At 37.3% G+C, this 23524-nt stretch overlaps 1 protein-coding gene across 1 annotated transcript in view; it reads right to left on the bottom strand.

Annotated features, from left to right (window-relative positions):
- The window catches only part of DPY19L2 (dpy-19 like 2), a 96293-nt gene that overhangs the window by 9518 nt on the left and 63251 nt on the right, over positions 1 to 23524 (bottom strand). The window contains exons 16-19 of the mRNA XM_058724611.1: positions 22336 to 22382; positions 11441 to 11465; positions 3629 to 3748; positions 2529 to 2703 (exon numbers count right to left, since the gene is read on the bottom strand). Of these exons, the coding sequence (XP_058580594.1) occupies positions 2529 to 2703; positions 3629 to 3748; positions 11441 to 11465; positions 22336 to 22382 (367 nt within the window). The remainder of the gene's footprint in view (positions 1 to 2528; positions 2704 to 3628; positions 3749 to 11440; positions 11466 to 22335; positions 22383 to 23524) is intronic.

Below are 23524 nucleotides of genomic sequence, written 5' to 3'. Positions count from 1 at the left end.
TTCTTTGCTCAATATTGTCGACTATAATAGGAACCAACTTTGTTATCTCTGCGCGAGGAACTGTGTGAAATATTTTCACTAGGATTGAAAAATCTAGCCCGCACAACTCCATAAAGTGGGCTATATGTTATTCTTGTTTTGTAAATGAGGAAACAGACATCACAGGGGAGAGTGACCGGCCCAAGACGACACACCTTGGCAGTGTCCGAGCCAACCCTCTTAGCTGCTTCACTACAGCCTCCTGCCATGGTCAAGCTCAAGGTAAAGATGATACTACAAAAATTTCATATCTCGTCCTGATAATCTGAAATGCTAAGAACTCAGAGACTGTTACAAAGGGCAAGTCTCATGCTACATCTTTTAAAATGACCTTCATGGGCTGTGAACTGTGGTTTCTTGGAAGACAAAAAGACCAAATGCTGACCTCCTGGCACTGTTGTATAATACATTATTATATAATTTTGAAGCTTATTATCATTTTTAATCAGCATAATAAAATCACTAATAAGAACAAGACAGGTCATTCAGGCCTACTGTAAATAACTGTTCGCTTGCAAATATAACAAGTATTCTAAATGTAACGTCAAATGAAAATCTCTACATAGGAATTAAATTTGCAAATATTTAAGTCAACCAATATAGAAATGTGTATTTATTATCACAAGATTCAATAATTAATGATGGAAAGCTCTTAGGCCAGAGCAGTGGTTCTCAACCAGAGATGATTTTGTTTCCGAGAGACACATGTGGTCAACTTCCAGAGACATTTTTGGTTGGCTCGCTGTGCGGGACAGAGGTGCTACTACTGGCAACTAGTGGGTAGGAGGAAGGGATGCTGCTAAAACTCTGTGATGCACAGGACACTCCCTAACATCAAGTGTCAAGGTGGAGAAAACCTGGGCGAGAGGGACCCAAAGCCCAGGGCCACAGTAATCAGGAGGACACGAGGCAGGCCTGTTCAGCAAGAGCTGTAATCACTGAAGAGAAACGATCTGTGGCAGAGATGGGGAGAAATGCTCTATATGCTCTTCACTCTAGGTGGTGAGATAAATATGAACACGGTGGGGGAAAGAATATGATATTTTCCTATATGTATACTGAAGTCTCCACATATACTCGACTGACCATATTAGAAAAAAGATCCCTTCTGACTTGACAGAGTCTCACTAATACATGACTTGGTGATTAGACCATGGGCTGGATTTCAGTTCTCACTTGTCCTCTCAACTGAGCACTTTTATGCAGTGCACAAACTATACAACCCTACATGGGGGACCTGAACGTAAGCACTAGTCTCACCCATACTATGGAGCATCATGCTGATTTTAATACACATGTGGTAACCATAAAAGAACTCATAATACGAGGATGAAAAAAAGACTTATAAGAAGATCAAAGAAGAGACAGCTAAAACTGAGGTGGGAGTCTGTGAGAGTTATCTTAGAAGAAGTTGCCAAAGGTAGGCCCTCTCTGCCAGGAACCCAAGATGAACACTGGAACAAAGAAAGACACACTAAAATACTGAGAAAGTAGGTACCTGGTAAAGCTTGGGAAAAATATCTAACTGGGAAGGGATAAGGGAGAGTAAAGGGAGTGCCTACACTTGGTACTCCTATAGGGAAAATTCACAAGAGGATTAATTTAAAAATTCTGATTAAATCGTTCTGGCAGCTATCGGCGATTTAGGTACTGTCACCTCTGAAAACCAACTATCTGAGCTGAAGCTTATAAAACTTACTTAAATGATGCCTAATTAGTAAAATGGCAACTGTCAAATAAATGATAAGAGGAAACTGACCCAAGGAGTCACAGGATGAATTTAAAGAAGCCATAGTGAACAACTAGTGCCAGAAAAAATTACTAAATATCAAAAATAGTTTGGGACAAGATTATAGATTAGTTATAGAAAATACTGTAGAAAACACTTATTCTCTGGAAAGGTTTTTCAACATGAAATAAATAACTTTGCTTGAGGTGGTCTGGATAAAGATAGGAAGAAAAAAAGGTAAGCTAAAAACGATATTTTAGAGTATTTAAAAGTAGGATTTATAGTCATCTCCTTGAAATGATTTAGTGAAGAAAAAAGAATATCTGAGATTTTAACTCTTCTTGTGTGCAACTGGTTTTACAGAGTTGGATCAGACAGGCAGCACTGACTGAAGTGGAGAAGGAGTGCTGTTGACATTCCCATGGTCAGAAGTACCTTTTCCAATGGCCTGTAACTAGGTGTGGAATTTTGTTATTAAAGATTTCTTTTATTTGTCATTGGTAGAGTTAAAATACAATAATGATCTCAGAGTTATAATATATAACTGTGAACAATCATTAATTCCTCATGTTAATTAAAATTCCTGAGTTATCTAGGAGGCATTTAAAGAGGGCACAAAATTGTTTTTTGAAAGGGTTTGATTTGGTGGATGCTGCAATTAGCATGCTCAAAATCTGTGAGTGTATAAATGTCACCATGTGTGTGTATTTTTAAATGTGTGTATGTCACTAACTATACATATAACCAGACAGCTACATACCTGGTCTAGTATTGTATTTGATCCATTGTATCAGCTCTTCCTGAGGCAAATTGTTAAATTCTCCTATTATGCTCCATTGATTATGGAGGTTTGCACAACCCTGTATTGACATCACTACTAGAATGCCAAAGATAACATTCTCAAAGCGAACTCTGCAAAAAACCCAGCCGAAGAGCTGAAATGAAAGAAACCGTTTATTTTTAATTCTTATATGAAGAGTGCTATAGGGCAATAAGAAACTCTCACCTTGCTACTTTAACCAAGGTGGATTACCATTTGATAGGATCAATGCACTAATAATATACGGAACTGCCATCACCTATTGTTTACACATAGTAAATATTTTGGAATTAGAGGGCCACTAAAAATGGAACTTTCTTTCCTCTCGAAAGAATTAAGGCAGAAATACACCTTATCCTTCTAGTACTGATTTACCACCAAGGATTAAGCTCAGTAAATCACAAAATAATGGAACATCCTTGAACTAAATAACATCTGCCTTTCACGGGGCGGGGGTGGGGGGGGGTGGGGGCGGTCATCTATGGAAACCCCACTAGCAGAAACACATATTCCTCCTGGAAAAATAAGCATTATGATATTCTAAGACAAGACTCTTATCATCAAAGCTAAGTAAGATGTTTCTAGAAGTGCACTGGCCCCCAAATTCTAGTTACTTTGTATATAATGGTAACAGAACTCCCAAACTGACAACTTTCCCTAGGGGTCCTTGGAGCCAAACAGGACAATACTAGAGAAATTCACCTGTATCTACTCTAGTATTAGAACATTTGAGGACAGTTTTGATGCGTCAAGAAACTCTTGCACAGACCTGAACTCTAAAAAACTATGTCTGTGGACAGAATACTAACAGAGGGGAAAGTGTGCCTCCTCAGTTGTCATAAAAGTATCGGCTAAAATCTAAGAATAATTTTCAAAGCTACTCAAAGTTGCTTTTGTTATTCAGAGTTAATCATGAAATAACATTTTAAATAATTTAAACCAAGTTTTCTTATGTTTTGGATTACTCAGCAAAGCCATGGCAACTACCCTGCTGTTACTACAGTTACTACAGTACAGTTACACAAGAATGAATGCCTTACCCGTCGAGAGCACACCAAGGAAGCTACAACACACATGTGAGGTGTTAGAAACAACTTCAGCCTCATAATTAAAATGGCAAGGACAGTGAACGCTAACAGTTGCAATGTGTGAAAAATCAGCTGTAAAAACAAAAAAAAATGACAATTTCACTTTATATATTTTTAAATAAACATAAAATATATTAAAACTATTATCATTTGCTAGGATAAGGATCTTTTAATTGAGTTATAAGTTGTTAATATTTATTAATTCATTCAACAAGATTTATCAAATGCCTATTATATGTCAGGTACTGTTCTGGGGGCTCTGGATACAGCAGTGAACCAAAAAACAGTGAGGCATTGCTGCCCTTGGGAGACTTACATTTTAGAACATTTATTAAGGAGAAACAAACATGGTCATAGCAACTAAATGGATCCATTACAGAGTCTATTAGAAAGTGGTAAGTTCAGTGGAGAAGAGACTGGACCAAGGAAAAGAGACTGGGAGGACACGGCGTGGAGCAAGGCCCCAGGTGGGAGCAGTTGAGACTGCAAGTGGGATCATCAGGGTGGGCCTCATGGGAGAGGTGGTATTTGAACAAGACCCACAAAAGGTGAAGGAGTGAGCCACAGACACATACAAACATGCAGTGCTTCACAAACTTGTGTGTCATTCAGTCACATAGCAAAACAATTTTGTTAAAGTAGTGGAATTACATATATCAATATTTGTACTGATTAGGACTCCCCATTTTTATTAAGATGGGGTTCTACTGAGCAGAGGTTTTAGACAAAACTTTTCTAACAGACATATTCATAAAATATCAACCGATTCTTCACTAGAAAAATAATGCAACCGAAAGTGGAAACTGAATATTCATGTTCTCTCTAATTTTCAAATTAAATATTAAAGATAGCCTCATCTATAAAATTGAAAAATATTAAATCAATGCTGAGTGTTAGAGAAGATGCCACGAAACATACACTGAAATAATTAATTGGTACATTTCTGTAATTTGGCAATATTTATCAAGACCCTACTAAGGAGCCAACCCCCCTGAGTTAAATTTCCATTCTAACCTAAGGGAATAATCAAGACAAAAAAATGCTTCTACAAAGATGATCATTGAAGTGAATTTTTAGCAGCAAAAATAGAAACAATCTATGTGACCAATTATAGAGAAGTAAATCACCACATTTACCACATATATAGAGCCATTAAAGATTACATGTTAGAAGATTATATAGTGGCATGGAAAGGTTTCAGTGTGTATAATTATGTACTTACAAAATATTAATTTTGTGAAAAACATTCATGTGTATGTATGTATATATATGTATACACACATATATATGTATATATCACACATATATATATGTGTGTGTGTGTGTGTGTGTGTATATACACATACACACACATACACACACGCATGGGGGGGTAGGGAGGAAGACTATAAAAATATATACCTAAAAAGTGAACAGGGGTTATTCCTGAATGGGGATTTTCCTGAACTTTCTAAAATTTTTAAAGTGTTATTTTTATATTTAGAAATATATAATTTATATACAAAACAGAATGCAAAACTGTGCTCAAAGTTGTATTTTTTTCCTTTTTAAGTAAAGATGTTTAAAAATGGAATTTGCTAATTTTTTCATAATTCTTCAACCCAAAGCTGGAACGTGGAAGACTTATTTCAAAATCAACCCTTCAGGAGCACTTCGGTGGCTCAGTAGTGATTTCAAGCCCCACGTAGGGCTGTTGTCAGGGTGGAGCCTGCTTCAAATTCTCTGTCCCACTCTCTTTCTGCCCCTCCCCTACTCGCACTGTCTCTCAAAACTTAACATTAAAAAAAAAAAATCAATCCTTCATTTTTTTTGGTTAAATTATTTATTTTTAAATTTTCTAAAAATTATTTTTGACAGGAAGTGCCAGTGAGGAGGGGCAGAGAGGGGTGGAGGGAAAGAGGATCTGAAGCGACTCAGTACTGACAGTACAGCACCCAATACAGGGCTTGAGCTCACAAACCATGAGGTCATGATCCACGCTCAAGTCCACTGCTCAACCAACTGAGCCACCCAGGTGCCCCCTTCATTTTTCTTTAGTCAAACTCCTCTTTGGACAAAATCATGGACATGATGTGGACAGAACAAAAGACATCAACGTATTTCATACCCGAATAGGTCCTTTTGTTTAGGACCATTAAATCACAGATTGGTAGATTACAGGGGCCATCTTCTTTAATCATCTATCCAAAATAGAGATCTCTTCTATAAATCTAAGAACTGGGTATTCACTAATTCCTGAAAAGGAATATGCCAAAGGGAGTGCCTGTTATAATTATGGATAGCTGAAAATGTTAGAAAATCTTTTCTAAAACGGAACCAGTGTCTCCAGTAATTTCCACATCTCTGCAACTACACAAAATTAGTCTAAACCCATTCACACATGACAGTTCTCTATTATCCAAATACTGTAATCATGACTTTGCACTAACCCCACCTTTACCCTTAGAAAGCTTTCTATTTTTAAGCTAAACATTCAGAAACTTGGATCGCTGTTCTGTATTGCCACAATTCTGGTTACCTTGCTCTGGACATGGTACAGACTACCCATGTTTTTGTTAAAATGTGGCATCTAGAAATAGACTACCATAGATATGGTCTAATTAATGCAAGTACACATGACTTCTCCCAATACGCCTTCCTTTGGTTATTCTGAGCCACAGATGAGACTATCATGGTCTCTCCTAAATCCCATCACTTCTACTTTATTTTTCCATCATTTCTTCTTAGGACCAACTTCTCATGTGACCAAAATTAAATCCAAAGTAATAATTCTTCTTGACTTTCCTCTATCATCTAAAGGCTGAAAGGACTCTGCTTTCATGTGGAGACCTGAAAGATCCCTACCATTTCCTTATCTTCCCTGCATACTGCTTTTTGTGGGTGCATGACATAGAACAGCCATCCCAAATGGCACCACTTATGTTTGTTTTTTTATGGTCATCCACACGCTCCAACCACTCTTCTACTCACAGGCTACCGACTTTCTATGGAGCTCTCTTGCCAGTTATTTGACCTTCTAAACTATCAAATAGCTTTCTTTTAAACTACCAAATGGAAGACAGAAGGTTACAGTCAAAAAGTACAATTCAGGAGGCACCTGGGGAGCTCAGTTGGTTAAGTATCTGACTATGGCTCAGGTCATGATCTTATGGTTCGTGGGTTTGAGGCCCACATCAGGTTTTGTGCTAACAGCTCAGGGCCTGGAGCCTGCTTCAGATTCTCTGTCTCTCTCTCTCTCTGTGCCCCTCCCTGACTCATGCTCTGTCTCTCAAAAACGATAAATGTTAAAAAAAATTAAAAAGTACAGTTCAGGTGTGCCTGGGTGGCTTAGTCAGTTAAGCATCTGACTCTTGATCTTGGCTCGGATCACGATCTCACAGTTTGTGAGTTCAAGCTCTTCATCCGGCTCTGTGCTGGGGGTATGGGGCCATCCCTCTCTTCGCCCCTCCCCCGGCTCTTTCTCTCTCTCAAAATAAATAAACTTAAAAAAAAAAAAAGTACAGTCCAAAAATCTGTACTATAAGTACAGTGTCGTCAATTCATTAGTACTTCTGTCCACATAAAAAACTAGGAAAATCCCCACAACATCTTTTAGAGGCTGGAAACAAGGAAAGAAGAGAACCCCAGCGAACTGTTCACTACCCATCTTTGGAGAAAGTGAGCCAACTGGGTAAAGTGTGAAGTAGCAGCTACCAAGCACAAAGAAAACAAAGACTAAGTACGGAAGGCCAGTCCAAATGGCAGATTGTCCTGGTCAAAACTGCCTCCCACAACAATGTAAAAACGTCTTGAGAACATGGTAGGTATGCCCTTCACCGGCACAGGTAACAGAGGGCAGACAAAAGGTCCAAAAGGCACACAAATTTAAAAGTGGGAATTTACACAGCGTTTAACTTATACTAGGCATTATTCTAAGTATCTTACATGGAACTCATTTAATCCCATAGCCACCACATGAGCTAAGTGCTGTTATTACTGCTGTTGTTTTGGTTGTTCCCAAAAAGATGTAAAGTAACTTGGCTAAGATCACAAAGCCAGTAAATGGAAGAACAAGGATGTGAGGCCAGCCAGATCCTAGGTCTGTGTCTTTAACCACTATACTTCCTCTCCAAACAATACACTATCAACCACATGGCTCTTTTAGTCCATGGACACAGACTTGTACAGACCCCAACATACATCACTCAATCCATTTCTTCAAAAGAAGTAATTCTCCCCCCATATTACTTCACTCCTTCAATAGGATATCTCTATATTGGTTCAGACAGCTTCAGCTGTTATGTCACAAAAAACTCTCTGGCCGGCTGTAGAAAAACTTTACTTATGATAAAAAACACAAACTCAACTGACTTAAAATATAAAGAATCAAATATAAACTAATGAAATTGGTTAGGGATTGGGAAAAGAGTGAAGGCTGATACAGGACTGGCCATCACGGACAAAAGGAGGTATGAGTGGGTCAAGAGAATATTCAGGATTGAACACCCTCAGTGTTATCCCTCCCTCGCCTATCTTCACAGTAGCTCCTCATTGATACTATAACATTCTGGCAATAAATATTGTTTCTAACTCTTTCCCCTCTTTTTCTTTCCTGCGAATTACTAGGTACTCCACCAATTTCTAAGCCCATAAAATAGAAAAATTGGTTAAAAGAAACCAGCTTATGAAATAAATAAAATACAGATAAATACATTAAATTGGGAGGAAAAAATCACCACAGAATCCTTTCATCTAACAAAGTTTGCCAATTATCATGACACTACAGAGGTAACCCAGGGATTTATTTAATGAGGTGAAGGTTGTGGACTGCCCCGGATTCAGAGAGTTGGCACAAAGCAAGGAATTTAGAACTTATTCCCTAATTATCCTAAGGACTCCTTACCTAATCCTGAAACAAGCTGGAATGTAGAAACTTTTGTTATCATATCACATCCAGAGTAAGATGCACCCTCTACCCTTCTCAGGGCTATGCCTTCTGTGCCCTATCATCCCTAAGGTGAAAACAGTCCATCTCTAAAGCCTTGTAAGGAGACAGATTTCTCAAGTGTGAGTGGGATGAGGAGCCAGCCAGACGTAAGACCACATCGGCACTGCTCAACATACTTTCTTTCCGGAAGTCTACAGTTTTTAGACATCTAATCTATGTATCAGGAGTTAACAGACTCTCTTTAGTTTAAAAAAAATTAACAGATTTGCTGTCACTGTCTTTTAGTCTGCTTGACTTCTGACTGCCTTTTAAAAAGCTATCCTCTCTACTGCCAACAGGGCGAAAATATCTACAACTCAGATCTGACTATACCACCTCTCCTAAACAATAAAGTCCAGGACAGTCCAGTGTCTTTGCATACAAAATCACCAGAGTCTGAACCTGGGTCGTTTCCTGCTACTTCTTGCCTTCTCCATGCATCAGCAATACTGATTTGCCTGCAGCTCTGAACATAACTTACTACCTTACAGCTTCCTTATACACACACATGCTTTGACTTTGGAAAACTCCTCCTCTAAGGTCATTAATAAAATCTTTTCCTAACTACCCTTATCTCCTCCACACAGATTTAATCACTTCTTCTTCGCTACTGGTCTATCTACTTCCTCCGTCATGGCACATATAATGAGGTGTTCACGTTGCTTGTCTTCCTCCACTATACATTAAATTCCATGAAAGCACGGACCTGGTGTACAGGTGCACATAATAAAGATTGAGTGGATTAGTATACAGAGTTAACAGAAAAAATTAAAATGGATAAAACAAAGATAAATGGAGAAATGAAAGAAGAAAGCAAAAGAATGTGAAAAATGAGGGCAGAAAATTAAGGAATACTTTGTTTCTAAAAAGAGGTGGATTTTATTTTTTTTATTATTCTGCTATTTATTTTAAGTTTATTTATCCATTTTGAGAGAGTGAGCAGGGGAGCGGTGGAGAGAGAGGGAGTGAGCAAGAAACCCAAGCGGCAACAGCGTGGAGCCCGATGTGGGGCTCAAACCCATGAGCTGTGAGATCATGCATGACCTGAGCCGAAACCAAGAGTCAGATGCTTAATGGACTGAGCCATCCAGGTGCCCCGAGGTGGGTTTTAAATACAGTAGGATAAAATATGAAGTATGAATGTGCACCACTAAGTAAAGTGGACAATGTGACATGGCTGACTTGCATAAGAGCAGTTCACATTAGGTGGTAGCATGTGGTGAACGATTAACAGCACGGACTCTGCTGCTACATGGCCTGGGTTCATGGCCCTCGGTTCCACAAAGCTAAGGTCATTTCAGCTTTGCAACCCTAAGTTACTCAACTTCTCCATGCCTCAGTTCTCTTTCACCTGTAAGATATACAAAATAATAGTACTTACCTCAATGGGTTGTTGTGAGAATTAAATTATAAAGAGACATAAATCACTTCCCCAAAATGCCATGCACACAGGAAGCAGTAAGGGCTGACTACTACTTTGAGGACATTGGAGACGGACTGCTAGTGTTCAAATGCAAGCTTTAGTAACAGATAGCTGTAGACCTGACGAAAGCTATTTAATTTCTTTAGGTCTTCACTCCGAGGCCCAGACCTCTTTGCTTTTCTTCTCAGACAGGCAGCTAGACTTCATTTCCCAAGCTCCCCGGCAGTCAGGCGTGGCCGCATGCCTGAGTTCCAGCTGCAGGCAGGAAGTTCACATTTCCATTTCCAGGCCTAGTGGCCCTTACAAAACCTCCAGAGCACCCTCTTCCCTCTTCTTTCTCCTTTGCTGATTCAATGCAGACAAGCGCATCAATCCTCCAGTGCAGGCTCTTCCCTGTTCCTTCTCCTGTGCTGACATGAGGCAGACAAGTACATGGGCCCCAGAAGCCACACGCTGAAGATAGCAGAGCTATAAATGGAAGGAATCTGGGTTCCTCAATCACTGCTTGTTGGAGGGCCACCTGCTAACCAGGAACTCCTAGTTTTAACTTTATGTCAGCCAACAATTAAACTTCTACTGAGTTAAGTTAATGAAATGTTAGTGTTTGTCTCCGTAAAAGCTACTATCATCTAATTAACATAATTTTCTTATTTGCAAAGCGGGGATAATATTATGAGAATTAAACAGCACAGTACATGGCACATAGTAACTACTATAAAATATTCATTATCATTATAGGCTGTTTTCATTAGGTTCAAATTCAATTGCCCTCTCTTGTAAACTTGACCTTACCCTTAAGACTCAAAGTGCTAATACTTAGGAAATCTTATTTCTAGCCCCTGATGAGCTTTCTCTTCATATGCCACAAAATAATTTAGCACCATATAAAATGTTGTCTTGTTTGCATCATGTCTGTTGAAAAACTATACACATTTGAGGGCAGAAACATTGCTATTCCACCTTCTGTGTCCGGGAACACTGCTAAGATTGTAGCTGACTGACCATCAAGTCCATGTGTGGCAGCAGGCCACCAGTCACAGGGCCACGGGTATCCACCGGGATAGGCTCTAGCTGACTAGAGCTATAGGCTCAGTGGGCCAGGAATTTAATGCTTTTATTATTGAACGGATAAAAGAATGAATGAATTAATGAAGGTAATTTAATTATGCTCCTTGGTTGTCAATGAGCCTTCTGGTTTTCAAATCCTTCCTACTGTTCAAAAGAGCAGACGGAAGCATGGGAAGGGTCGCCGAAATGTATTACCAGTGCTGAACCACAGAAGCACGGCTGACAGTGCAAGGCAGTACCTTTGTGAATTACCCTTGAACTGGAATTTAACACACAAATATAGCAGAGATTAAAACGAAAGCCTTACCTCACCATGTTCAAGGAGCTGTTTTCTGGAATAAAAAACATTCTGTATTTATTGAATGTCTACTATGATTACATAAAAATAAACTGCATTTATTTGTTCTTAGATTTAAAAAATTTGATTCTCTCTAAACTATTCAGTAACACGAATAAAAAAAAATAAAAATGTTAGACAATATCACTAAAAATTACAGCAACATGAAGGCAGGATTGACAGTCATCCTATTTAAGGTATATAAAAAAGCCATGCTTTGGTTAAGATAAAATAGGTTTTACTGATTGCAGGAGATGGTACCTCTGTGAGAATTTTTAAAAAAGAATTTATATTAAATATTCAACCATGACAAGCATATATATTGTTTTAGGTAAGTACTGCTGGACTTTTGAGTTACTTTCATTTTTCAACGTTTTTTTTTTTTTTATTTATTTTTGGGACAGAGAGAGACATAGCATGAACGGGGGAGGGGCAGAGAGAGAGGGAGACACAGAATCGGAAACAGGCTCCAGGCTCCGAGCCATCAGCCCAGAGCCTGACGCGGGGCTCGAACTCACGGACCGCGAGATCGTGACCTGGCTGAAGTCGGACGCCCAACCGACTGCGCCACCCAGGCGCCCCGAGTTACTTTCATTTTTGACAACTATAAGTACCATGAACATCCTTGTACATAAAACCCTGAGCATCCCTGAATACTTCCTCAGGATAAATTTCTAGAATAAACATTATTGGGTAAATCATATAAATATTTTTATTTCTAGAAAAGCTTATGTCTAAAAGTTTACAAGATTTGTATGGTGTACCTACTGAGCTCTAGGCACTGTGCAGGGAACACAGCATAAACAGTATAAACATTGCCCTTCTTCTCTTAGGCTGCATGTTAGACTCATACAACAGGTACAGAACTATTTCACTGTTCTGCTGAGAAGACTGGAGACTTCAGTTTTACATGCAGAGAGGCCTTCTTCTAATATGGATTTTGGGGTTGGAGAGAAAAGTTACACAGTTCAAGTAAGAAAGTAAGAAGTAAGGGAAGTTCAAGGGCACACACAGATCCAGAGATTTTTTTTACTTTTTATTTTTTATTTTTAAAGGCTGGTCAGAGGAAGGCCTGTCAGGAAAGCATTACAATCACCAAATTACTCTGCTTCCATTGAGGCCCCTTCCTGACTTGCTCAGTGGAGGGAGGGGCCAGGGGGTCTGGCTTCCCACTGGTCCTGAAATCTGGGCACAACAGAATGCTGCAGTGAATTGCCTTGTGCAGAGGAGAGGCCTTGAGAATAGCCACTGATGTGAATAAATCTAGTCGCTAATTTAAAATGTGAATATACAACCAAATCTGCAAACAGAAAAATTAATAGATAAAAATTAAAGAAATTAAATTGATAAAAAGCAACAACAGATTTTCAAAAAAGAGAGGCTAAGCACAAGATGAAGAGACCCTACAATTCTCTGAGGTAAAGAAAGATGTGAATGTTCAGATTTAAATGTCCTACAAGTTAACAAACATATAAAGTACACACACAGCCACACGTACATATGCACATGCATATCTTAAAACCCTATAAATTTCCAGAGAGCAAAACTTTATATAAAATTTCTCATGTGTAGGGGCTCAGTTGGTTGAGCGTCCAACTCTTGATTTTGGCTCAGGTCATGATCTCACCGTTCATGGGTTTGAGCCCTGGCTCAGGCTGTGTGCTGACAGCATGGAGTATGCTTGGGATTCTCTCTCTTCCTTTCTGCCCCTCCCCAGCCTATGCACTCTCTCGCACTCTCTCTCTTAAAATAAACAAACTTAAAAAAATTCTCATCTGTAATGCTCAATGCTAGAAAACGATAAAGCAACATCTACAAAATGCTGAAAAAAATCCCAGGAATACCTATTAAACAAACCATCAACTTAATGTGAGGGCTAAGTAAAGGTATTTTTCAAACAAGAAAGCACTCAGAAACCCTTGGGAGGAAAACACTGCGGCACCACTCCCAGCAGGAGCTGCCGTTGCACCACTCCGGAGGCAGGGCTGCCGTCCCGCACAAGCCCTCACACAAGCCCTGTGCACATCAGGTAGAGAGACGTGGCCACTCTGCGTACACCAGCATTTCAGACCTCTGTGGCTGCTCTGCAAACACCAATGACTCAGGTGTGAAACCAATGCTGCTGCAGGCTAGCCAGAACCCCAGACCCACTGTTGCTTTATGAGTGCCTGCACTCCAGACCCCAGCCTTGCGGTCATTTGATGCACATCCGTGTCCTGCAAATTGTCACCAACGTGAGCCAGCCAGTGCCCCGCACCCTGAAGCCATTGTTTCTCCATGAATGCCCAGGCTGCAGTCCCCGAATTGTGCCTGCTCCACGTACACTCACATCTTAGGAACCAGATTCACCACTACAGGGGGCTAGCCAGAACTGCTGGAGCCCAGAGCCACCATTGCTCTGCAAGCACACGAGTTCCAATCCCCAGCAACACAGCTGTCCCATGGTCACCCACGCATCAAACACCACTGCCACCATGACCACAAGGGCACCCACAAGACAAACCCAGTGCCAAAGGAGATACCGGTGGTCAAGATACCTTGACCACAACGTGCACCATGGGAGAAAAGATCAAGTGGTCCCCAGAAGTTTCACCACTGCAGATCCCAGCAGATCACCACCATTACAGACATCCACAGCCTTGGTCATTGAAGACGCCTGCAATCTTCACTGATGCTAACCTCAGCTGATAGAGCTGCACAAATACTACAGTGTTGAGCCTTCCCCAAGAATGGAAACAGCACACCTTACCTGGCTCCTTGCACCCACCTGCAGGTAAAGGTCTTTCCTTACCAAACCAGACCCTAAAATCTGAAAGAGGTGATTGCTCCATCAAATTGAAGAGATCAAGGCAAGGCTACAAGAAATGAAAAATCATGGAAGTATAACACAGTCAAAGGAACACAATAATTTTCCAGTAACTGACCCCACAGAAATGGAGATCTGTGGACTGCCAAAGAATTCAAAATAATTGTTTTAAGAAAGATCAGTGAAGTACAGAGAGTGCAGACAACTAAATAAAATTAGGAAAACAATACATGAATAAAACAAGAAGTTCAACAGCTAGAAATTATAAAAAGAACCAAACAAATTCTAGAGCCAAAAAATACAATAAATTAAATGAAAAATGCAATATACAGCATCAATACCATACCTGATCAAGCAGAAGCAAAAATATGGGAACTTGAAAAGTGATTAATTTGAAATTATCCAGTGAGAAGAGAAAAAAAAAAGAATGAAAATGAGTGAAGAACGTTTATGTGAATTATGGAACACCATCAGAAGAAACAATATTTATATTATGGCAGTCCAAGAAGGAGAAGAGAAAGGACAGGAATCTTATTTAAAGATCAGCTGAAAACTTGCCAAATCTGGAGAGAGATCTAGATATCCAAGCACACGAGGCTCCAGGTACCAATACAAATTAACCACCCTCCCAAATTCACTAGACCCATCATAATTAAAGTGTCAAAACTAAAGACAAAGAATAAACTGTCAAAGCAGTAATTATCTCATAAAAGGGAACCCCCCCTAAGGCCATTAGCAGATTTCTCAGCAGAAATCTTGCAGGTCATAAGAAATTAAATTGATTTAAGATGTTATATTCAAAATGCTCACACTAAAAAATCTGCCAACAAAGCAGGACATCTGGGTGGCTCAGGTGGTTAAACGCCTGACTCTTGATTTCAGCTCAGGTCACCATCTCATGGTGAGACTGAGCCCCATGCTGGGTTCTCTGCTGCTGGCGCAGAGTCTGCTTAGAATTCTCTTTCTCCCCCTTCCTCTCTCGCAAAAATAAGAAATCTAAAAAAAATCTGCCAACTAAGAACACTTTACCCAGCAATGCTATCCCTCAGATAAAATGAAATAACTTTCTCAGACAAACAAAAGCTGAGTGAGTTCATCACCACTAGACTTGCCTTAAAAAAATGCTAAAGAAGTTATTTATGCCACAATGAAAGAATGCTAATTAGTAACCTAAACATATATGAAAATATGAAACTCACTGTAAAGTTAACTACACAAATTAGGAATACTCTAACGTTGTAATAGTGGTATATAATCACTTAACTCTAGCATAAAAGTAAAAAGACAAAAGTATTTAAAAATAAATACAGCCATAATAATTTGTTAATGGATACCACACAGAAAGATCTAAATTGTGACATCAAAAGGATAAAAAGGGGAAGTGAAAGAAAAAAGCTGAGATTCTGTATGTGATTGAAGTTAAGTTTTTATTGGCTTAAAAGAGACACTTACAAGATGTATTATGTAATAAGCCTCATGAGCACCATAAAGCAAACAACTACAGTAGATACACAAAAGATTAAGAGAAAGGAAACAAAGCATACCAGTATGGAAAAGGAAGACAGCATGAGAAGAAGAAAGGAACTATGAAACAGAAAACATCTAGGTGGCAAAACAAGTCCTTATCTATCAACAATTATTTTAAATGTAAATGAATTTAATTCTCCAACCCAAAGACAGAGAGTGGCTAAACAAATTATACATGATTTAATTTATTTAGGTGTTTTGATGTTGGATGCATACAGATTTATAGATGTAGACGTATATATGTAAAATGGTTGTAAGAGCATGTGATTCTTGATCTTGGGGTTGTGAGTTCAAGTCCCACATGAGGTGTACAGATAATTTAAATAAAAAATTTTTTAAAAAAGAAACTCATTTTAGCTTTATGGACACACATAAAGTGAAAGTGAAGGGATGAGAAAAGATATTCCACTCAGATGGAAACAAAAAGAAAGCAGGGGTAACTCTATATATCATATATGTGTGTGTGTGTGTATATATATATATATATATATATATATATGCATATTCATACATATCATACATACATATGCATACTATATAAGCATCATATATATATGTATATATATATGCATACATATATGTGTGTGTATATATATATGCCTGTATATATATATATATATATGTGTGTGTGTGTGTGTGATATACATATATACCTATACATATGTATATATACATCTATATCTATAAATCTATATGCATCCAACATCAAAACACCTAAATAAATTAAGCAAATATAAATAGATCAGAGAGGAGAATGAGAAAGCAATGCAAAACAGTAGAGGATTTCAATACCAATTTCAACAATGGATGGATCATCCAGACAGAAAATCAATGAGTAAATATTGGACTTGAACTACACTTTAGACCAAATGGACCTAACAAATATATACAGAGCATTTCATCAACAGCAGTAGAATACACATTCTCCTCAGATGCACACAGAACATTCTCTAGGATAGATCCTATGTTAGGTCACAGAACAGGTCAATAAATTTAAGAAGACTAAAATCATAACAAGTATCTTTTCTGACCACAATAGTAGGACATTAGAAAATCAATAATAGTAGGAAAGAAAGAAAATTCATAAATACATGGAAATTAAACAACCTAATCCTGAACAATCGATGGATCAAAGAAAAAATCAAAAGAAAATAAAAAATATCTTGAAACAAATGAAATAAAAACACAACATACCAAAACATGGAATGAAGCAAAAGCAGTTCTAAGAGGAGAGCTTATCCTGGTAAATGCCTATATTAAGAAAAAAATATTTCAAATAAACAATTATATACCTCAAGGAAGTAGAAGAACAAATGAAGCCCAACATTACCGACAGGAAAGAAATAACAAAGATCATAATAGAAATAAATGAAATAAGAGACAAGAAACAACAGAAAACATCAATAAAACTAAGAGCTAGTTTTTTTGAAAAGACAAACAAAATTAATAAGCCTTTAGTAAGACTAAGAAAAAAACCAGAAGATTTAAATAAATAAAATCACAAATGAAAGTGGGGACATTAAAATTGATACCACAAAAATACAAAGGATCATAAGAGACTACTATGAACAATTATACACCAACAAATTGGACATCTCAAAGAAACATATTCCTAGAAACATACAACCTACAAAGACTGAATTACAAAGCAATAGAAAATCTGAATAGACTTAAAACTAGTAAGAAGACTGAATAAGTAACCAAAAATCTCCCCACAAAAAGAAGTGGAGGGCCAGATGGCTACACTGGAGAATTCTACCAAACATTTAAATAAGGATTAATGCTAATCCTTCTCAAATTTTTCCAACAAATTTAAGAGGAAGGAACACTCCCAATCTCATTTTATAAGGCTGGCATTACCCTCATACTGAAGACAAGGATGATAAAAGAAAAGAATATTGTAGGCCAATATCCCTGATGAACATAGATGCAAAAAACTTCAACAAATACCAGAAACCTAATTCAACATCATATTAAAAGGACCACACACCATGAGTAGGTGGGATTTATCTTTGCAATGCTAGGATAGTACAATACATACAAATCAATAAATTTGATGTGCCACTTTAACAGAATGAAGAATAAAAACCATCTGAGTATCTCAACAGACACAGAAAAAGCATGTGACAAAATTCGAAACCCCTCCATGATAAAAATTCTCAACAAATTAGGTACAAAAGGAATGTACCTCAACACAATAAAGGCATACAGCTAACTTCATACTCAATGTTGAAAACCTCAAAAACTTTTCCACGAAGATCAGGAACAAGACACGGATGCCCACTCTATTTCCCTCCAGCACTGTATTGGAAGTCCTAACCAGGGCAATTAGGCAAGAAAAATAAAAAAAAGAAATAAGAAAGGGAGAAGTAAAACTATGTTTGCAGATGATGTGACCTTACGTACAGAAAACCCTAAAGACCCCACCAAAAAACTGTTAAAACTAATAAATGAATTCAGTAAATTTGTGGAATACAAAGTTAACATATAAAAATCAGTTGCATTTCCACACAATCACAGTGAACTATCTGAACGGGTAATTTAGAAAGCAATCTCATTTATAATAGCATCAAAAACAATAAAGCACGTAGGAAGGAGTACACTTCACCAAGGAGAGACCTCTACACTGACGACTGTAAGACACTGATGAAAGAAACTGAAGACTACACAAATAGAAAGATACCCTATGTTCTTGGTTTGGAAGAATTAATGTTAAAATATCCATACTACCCAAAGCAATCTACAGATTCAAAGCAATCCCAATCAAAATTCCAATGACATTTTTCACAGATACAGAAAGACTGATCCCAAATTTCATATGGAACAACAAAAGACCCTGAATTTCCAAGATAATCTTGGGAAAGCAGAATGAAGCTGCAGGTATTGTAGTTATTGACTTCAAACTATATCACAAAAGTACAGTAATCAAAACAGTATGGTACATGCATAAAAGTGGATACATGGACCAATGAAACAGAATATAGAGTCCCCAAATAAACTTATGTGTATATGGTCAATTTATCTTTGATAAGGGCACTAACACACCATGGGAAAAGAATAGTGTCTTCAATAAATGATGCTTAGAAAACTGGATATTCACATGTAAAAGAATGAAATTAAACTCCTATTTTATACCACTCACAAAAATTAAGTTGAAATGGATGAAAAGCTTAAATGTAATACTTCAAACCATAAAACTCCTATGAGAAAAAACAGGGAAAAACCTCCTTGACATCGATCTTCACAATGATTTTTTGAGTCTGACACCAAAAGCACCATCAACAAAAGCAAAAATAAACCAGTGGGACCACATCAACTAAAATGTTTCTGCACAGCAAAGGAAACAATCACCAAAATGAAAAGGCAACCTATGGAAGGGGTGAAAATATTTGCAAACTGTGTATCTGATAAGGAGTTAATAGCTGAAGTAAATAAGGAACTCATACAACCCAATGGCGATAAATAAATAATCTGATTTAAACATGGGCAAAAGACCTGAAGAGACATTTTTTTTCTGAAGGAGAACAGGAAAAATGCAAAGTGCTCAATTTCATTAATCATCCAGGAAATACAATTCCGAACCACAAGGAGATATCACCTCACTACTATTGGAATGGCTATAATCAAAGACAAAAGATACGTGTTGATGAGGACACAGAGAAAAGGGAAACCCTGTGTACAGCTGGTGGGAATGTAAATTGGTACAGTCATTATGGAAAGTGGTATTGGAGGCTCCTCAAAAAACTAAAAAGAGAACTGACATACGATCCAGCCGTCCTACCCCTGGGAACATATCCAAAGGAATCAAAATCCATATTTTGAAGAGATATCTACACTTCCATGTTCATGGCAGCATTATTCATAATAGCCAAGATATAGAAGCAGCTGAAGTGTCTGTCACTGAACACATGGATAAAGAATATGTGGTATATATAAGCAAGGGAATATTATTCAGTCTTAAAAAAAAAAAAAAAAGGGAATTCTGCCATTTATGACAACATGGATGAACCAGGAGGGCATTAAAGCTAGGTGACATAGGTCAAAGAAAGACAAATCCTTTATGGTATCACATATATGTGGAGTCTAAAAAAGAAAAAAAAAAAAAGTAAATTCAGAAACAGAGTAGAATGGTGGTTGCCAGAGGCTGTGGGGTGGGGGCTGATGCGGGTGATGTTCATCAAAAGATACAAACTTTTAGTTGTAAGATGAATAAGTTCTGAGAAACGAATGTACAGAATAGTGACTATAGTTAATAATACTGTATTGTATACTTAAAGTTTGCTGAGAGTAAGGATCTTAAGCATTCTCATATACAAAAAGGTAACTGAGAGGTGATATAGGTGTTAGATGTATTAATTAACTTGATTGTGGTGATCATTTTGCAATATATATGTACATCAAGTCATTGTGTTGTACACTTTAAATATATACTTATTACTTGGCAAAAAATAAACATTATGAAAGAAAATATGAGGAAGTAATTTAATGATTTTGATGTGGGTGTTTCTAAGGAACAAATTAACACAGAAAATGTATAGTTGTGACTGTACAGAAATTCTAAACTTCTATAAAGCAAAGACCATTAATAAACTATAAATTGACATCCTAGAAGAAATGTTATACATGTAATAGGCAAAAGGTTACTGTCTATAATATAAATTAAAATACCCTACAAATCAATTTTCAAATGGTCAAGAGATACAAATACACCAGTCATTTGAAAGATGTAAAACTTCCCTGGTAAAGACCGATAAAAGAAAATGAGCCCCCCGCTTCCCCCCACCTTTTTTTTTTTTTTTTTTTTTAACCTGTCAGAAAAAGTTCAGTTTGATAACACTGGTGCTCATGGAGATACAGAGAAATGGACACTCCCATCATAAGTTCTCAGGATTTATCAAATTATAAACATTTATAAATTATGGTTCAAAAGTCCCATTTCAAATATTCTAATACTAAATATTCTAAATATTAAAATAAGTATGCAAAGAAATATGTACAGAAATGTTCATTACTCTTAGCACTTGTTGTTATGACAAAAAGATAAATATAATCTTAACGCCCATTGATGAGGGACTAGCTAAGTACTTGGTAATCACTCATATGAGGAACAATAAAATGTGGAGACCACTACAAAGTATGAGGAATATCTAGGCAGATACCCAAGATAAGCTGTTAAATAAAAATTAAAAGTTACGTAACAATAATATTGATTCTATTTTTTATAAAACTATTGTGTTTTTAGAAGTGTTTTCTAGAATGATACATATGAAGCCATTTGCGATCAGCACCAATGAGTAGTAGCTCTAAGGGAGGGAAACATTTCCTCTTTTCTTGAAATATTATTTCATCTGAATGTATTACTGTACACATGTATTATTTTTGTAATTTAAAAAACTCCTCTGCCCATACACACACACAAGGCTGTCACTTTCAGGACTGTAATCAACTCCTTCCTTTGAGCTAAATATCTTCCAACCTTTGGTCCCCTCAAGTCTGTCCTCTTCCACACTGTACCCTCTCAAATAGTTGAAGACAGTCACAAAGTACTTCTCAATCCTCTATTATCCAATTAAATATCCCGGGTGCCATCATATATTCTTTATGTGAATAGTTCCCATGGCTCTAAAAACATTCTTTTCACTGCATCAAGGCATATTTCCCTGATCTCTATCTGACCAGAACAAAGTCTATTAAGATTTAAGACCCAGAACATGGGTCTATTAAGCGCCTCGATTTGAATTTCAACAAATAAGATTTAACCATTTCAAACATAGGGTTCTGTTTAGCTCTTCTAGCAACCATATGAAATGCTTTACTGAAAATACAAGCATGGGGTATGGAGCTCATGGAAACTCTCTGTACTAACTTCACAAATATTCCGTAAATCTAAAACTGTCCTAAAAATAAATTTCATTAAATACATCAAATTTAATGATACAGCTATAAGTATAAAATTTAATTTAAGATATTCTTCAGAAGGAAATTTTCTTCACAATCTACTTCTCATGTCTGGTAGCAATGTGTGATTTGAGTTATTTTACTCACATATGTTTAGCAATGTGTGATCTGAGTTATTTTACTCACATATGTTTATGCCATAATTCTAGTGACTTCACTAAAACCACCAAAAAAAAAAAAAAAAGTGATACAGCAAATGGCTTTACAATAAATGGAGAATAAACTATTTCATGATTATGCAGAAAAACAAATAATTATGTTTTCTCTGAAAGTCAAAAAAAACCTGCCCAAATAAAACTTTAGCTTACTTCTGTTTATGGACTTTAAATTCTAGCTATATATTAAAGTTTAACTTGATTTAAACTTTAAATTAATTCAAATATAAGTATCTCCAAAACAAGTCCAAACACATAAAAGAAATCTCTAAGAATAATATATTCAGTCTTTTAAGAGAACATCTAAGATTGGTTCATGTCTTTCTTAATCAAAATGCTGGTTTAATATACATTCATTTAATATTACAGTAGTTATTTAGTAACTGAAGACAGTATGATTTAAAAACAATTATAATTACCTTTGATAGGTGTTTGCAGATAAGACACATAAAATATCACGAGTAGCCTGTGAATAGAATAAATTAAACTTTTCTAAGGAATTATGTGACATTTAAAATGCTCCAATTCATTAATGTAAACACCCCCACAAGGAAAAAGTATCTTAATTGTTAAAGTGAGTCCTCAGAAACACTTTAATCCCATCTTTGCCCCAGGCAAATATTTTCTTGCCGTTCTAAGTTCCTCTGCTATTAAAAAAAAGAAAGGAGTGTTGGAGTAAATCTTTTTTAAAAAAATGTTTATTCATTTTTGAGAGAGAGAGGGAGAGTGCACAAGGGGATGGGTGGGGGAGTAGGGACAGGGAGGGCAGAGAGAGAGGGGGACAGAGGATCCAAAGTGGGCTCCTTACAGCAGAAGAGCCCAATGCAGGGTTCAAACTCATGAACCATGAGACCATGACCTGAGCCAAAGTCTGCCGCTTAACCGACTGAGCTCCCCAGGCACCCCGCTGTTGAGATAAATCTTTAAGGTCCATTTCAACATTAAAATTCTAAGCCCTTACATGTGGACAACTCTTTACTAGAGTTTAAGTTTGTATTTTACTGGGAGGGAGGTGGGCTGAAAGTGGGGAATTAGTTTCTATAAAGGAGGCTGCTTCTCCCATGTACTTTCAGAGACGATCTTAACCTTCCACGCAAAGTGGGAAACTCTCCCCCACCCCTACCACCTCCCTCCATACTCCATACACTGCAGTCCATACTCCTGCTTCACTGAAACTCCAGATTATTATAAAATTAGTTATGGCATATCTGCTTCCCTGATCTCAGCCACGAGTGAGCACTGGGAAGGCCAGTGAGCACCTCTGACAATGTACCACAAGATGCTGAGGGAGGGAGGAGAGCAGGAGGAGTGAAGGGAAAGGTAGGGGCTAAATTGGGCCAAGGAGGGTTTAGCTACAATCCTATGCAACTTAAACAGTAAGATAAAAACCTTATGGGGAACTTAAAATTTTAAACTGTGAAGGATATGCACTTTACAACTTAGAAATAAACAATGAAAAAAATAGAGTGAAATTTGAACTCTAATTTAAAATTAAATCTAAGTTTAGAATCTTTAACTTCTCTCATTTGTTCAAGAGCATTTTTTATGGATGAATGTTTCAAGTGACATACATGAGATTCTAGTCACTTAGGCAAGCACGAAGCCTAT

Source organism: Neofelis nebulosa, chromosome 4, assembly GCF_028018385.1.
Source record: "Neofelis nebulosa isolate mNeoNeb1 chromosome 4, mNeoNeb1.pri, whole genome shotgun sequence".
Taxonomy (NCBI): domain Eukaryota; kingdom Metazoa; phylum Chordata; class Mammalia; order Carnivora; family Felidae; genus Neofelis; species Neofelis nebulosa.
Note: the sequence above shows the minus strand (reverse complement) of the source record. Positions and strands in the feature narration are given on the sequence as shown.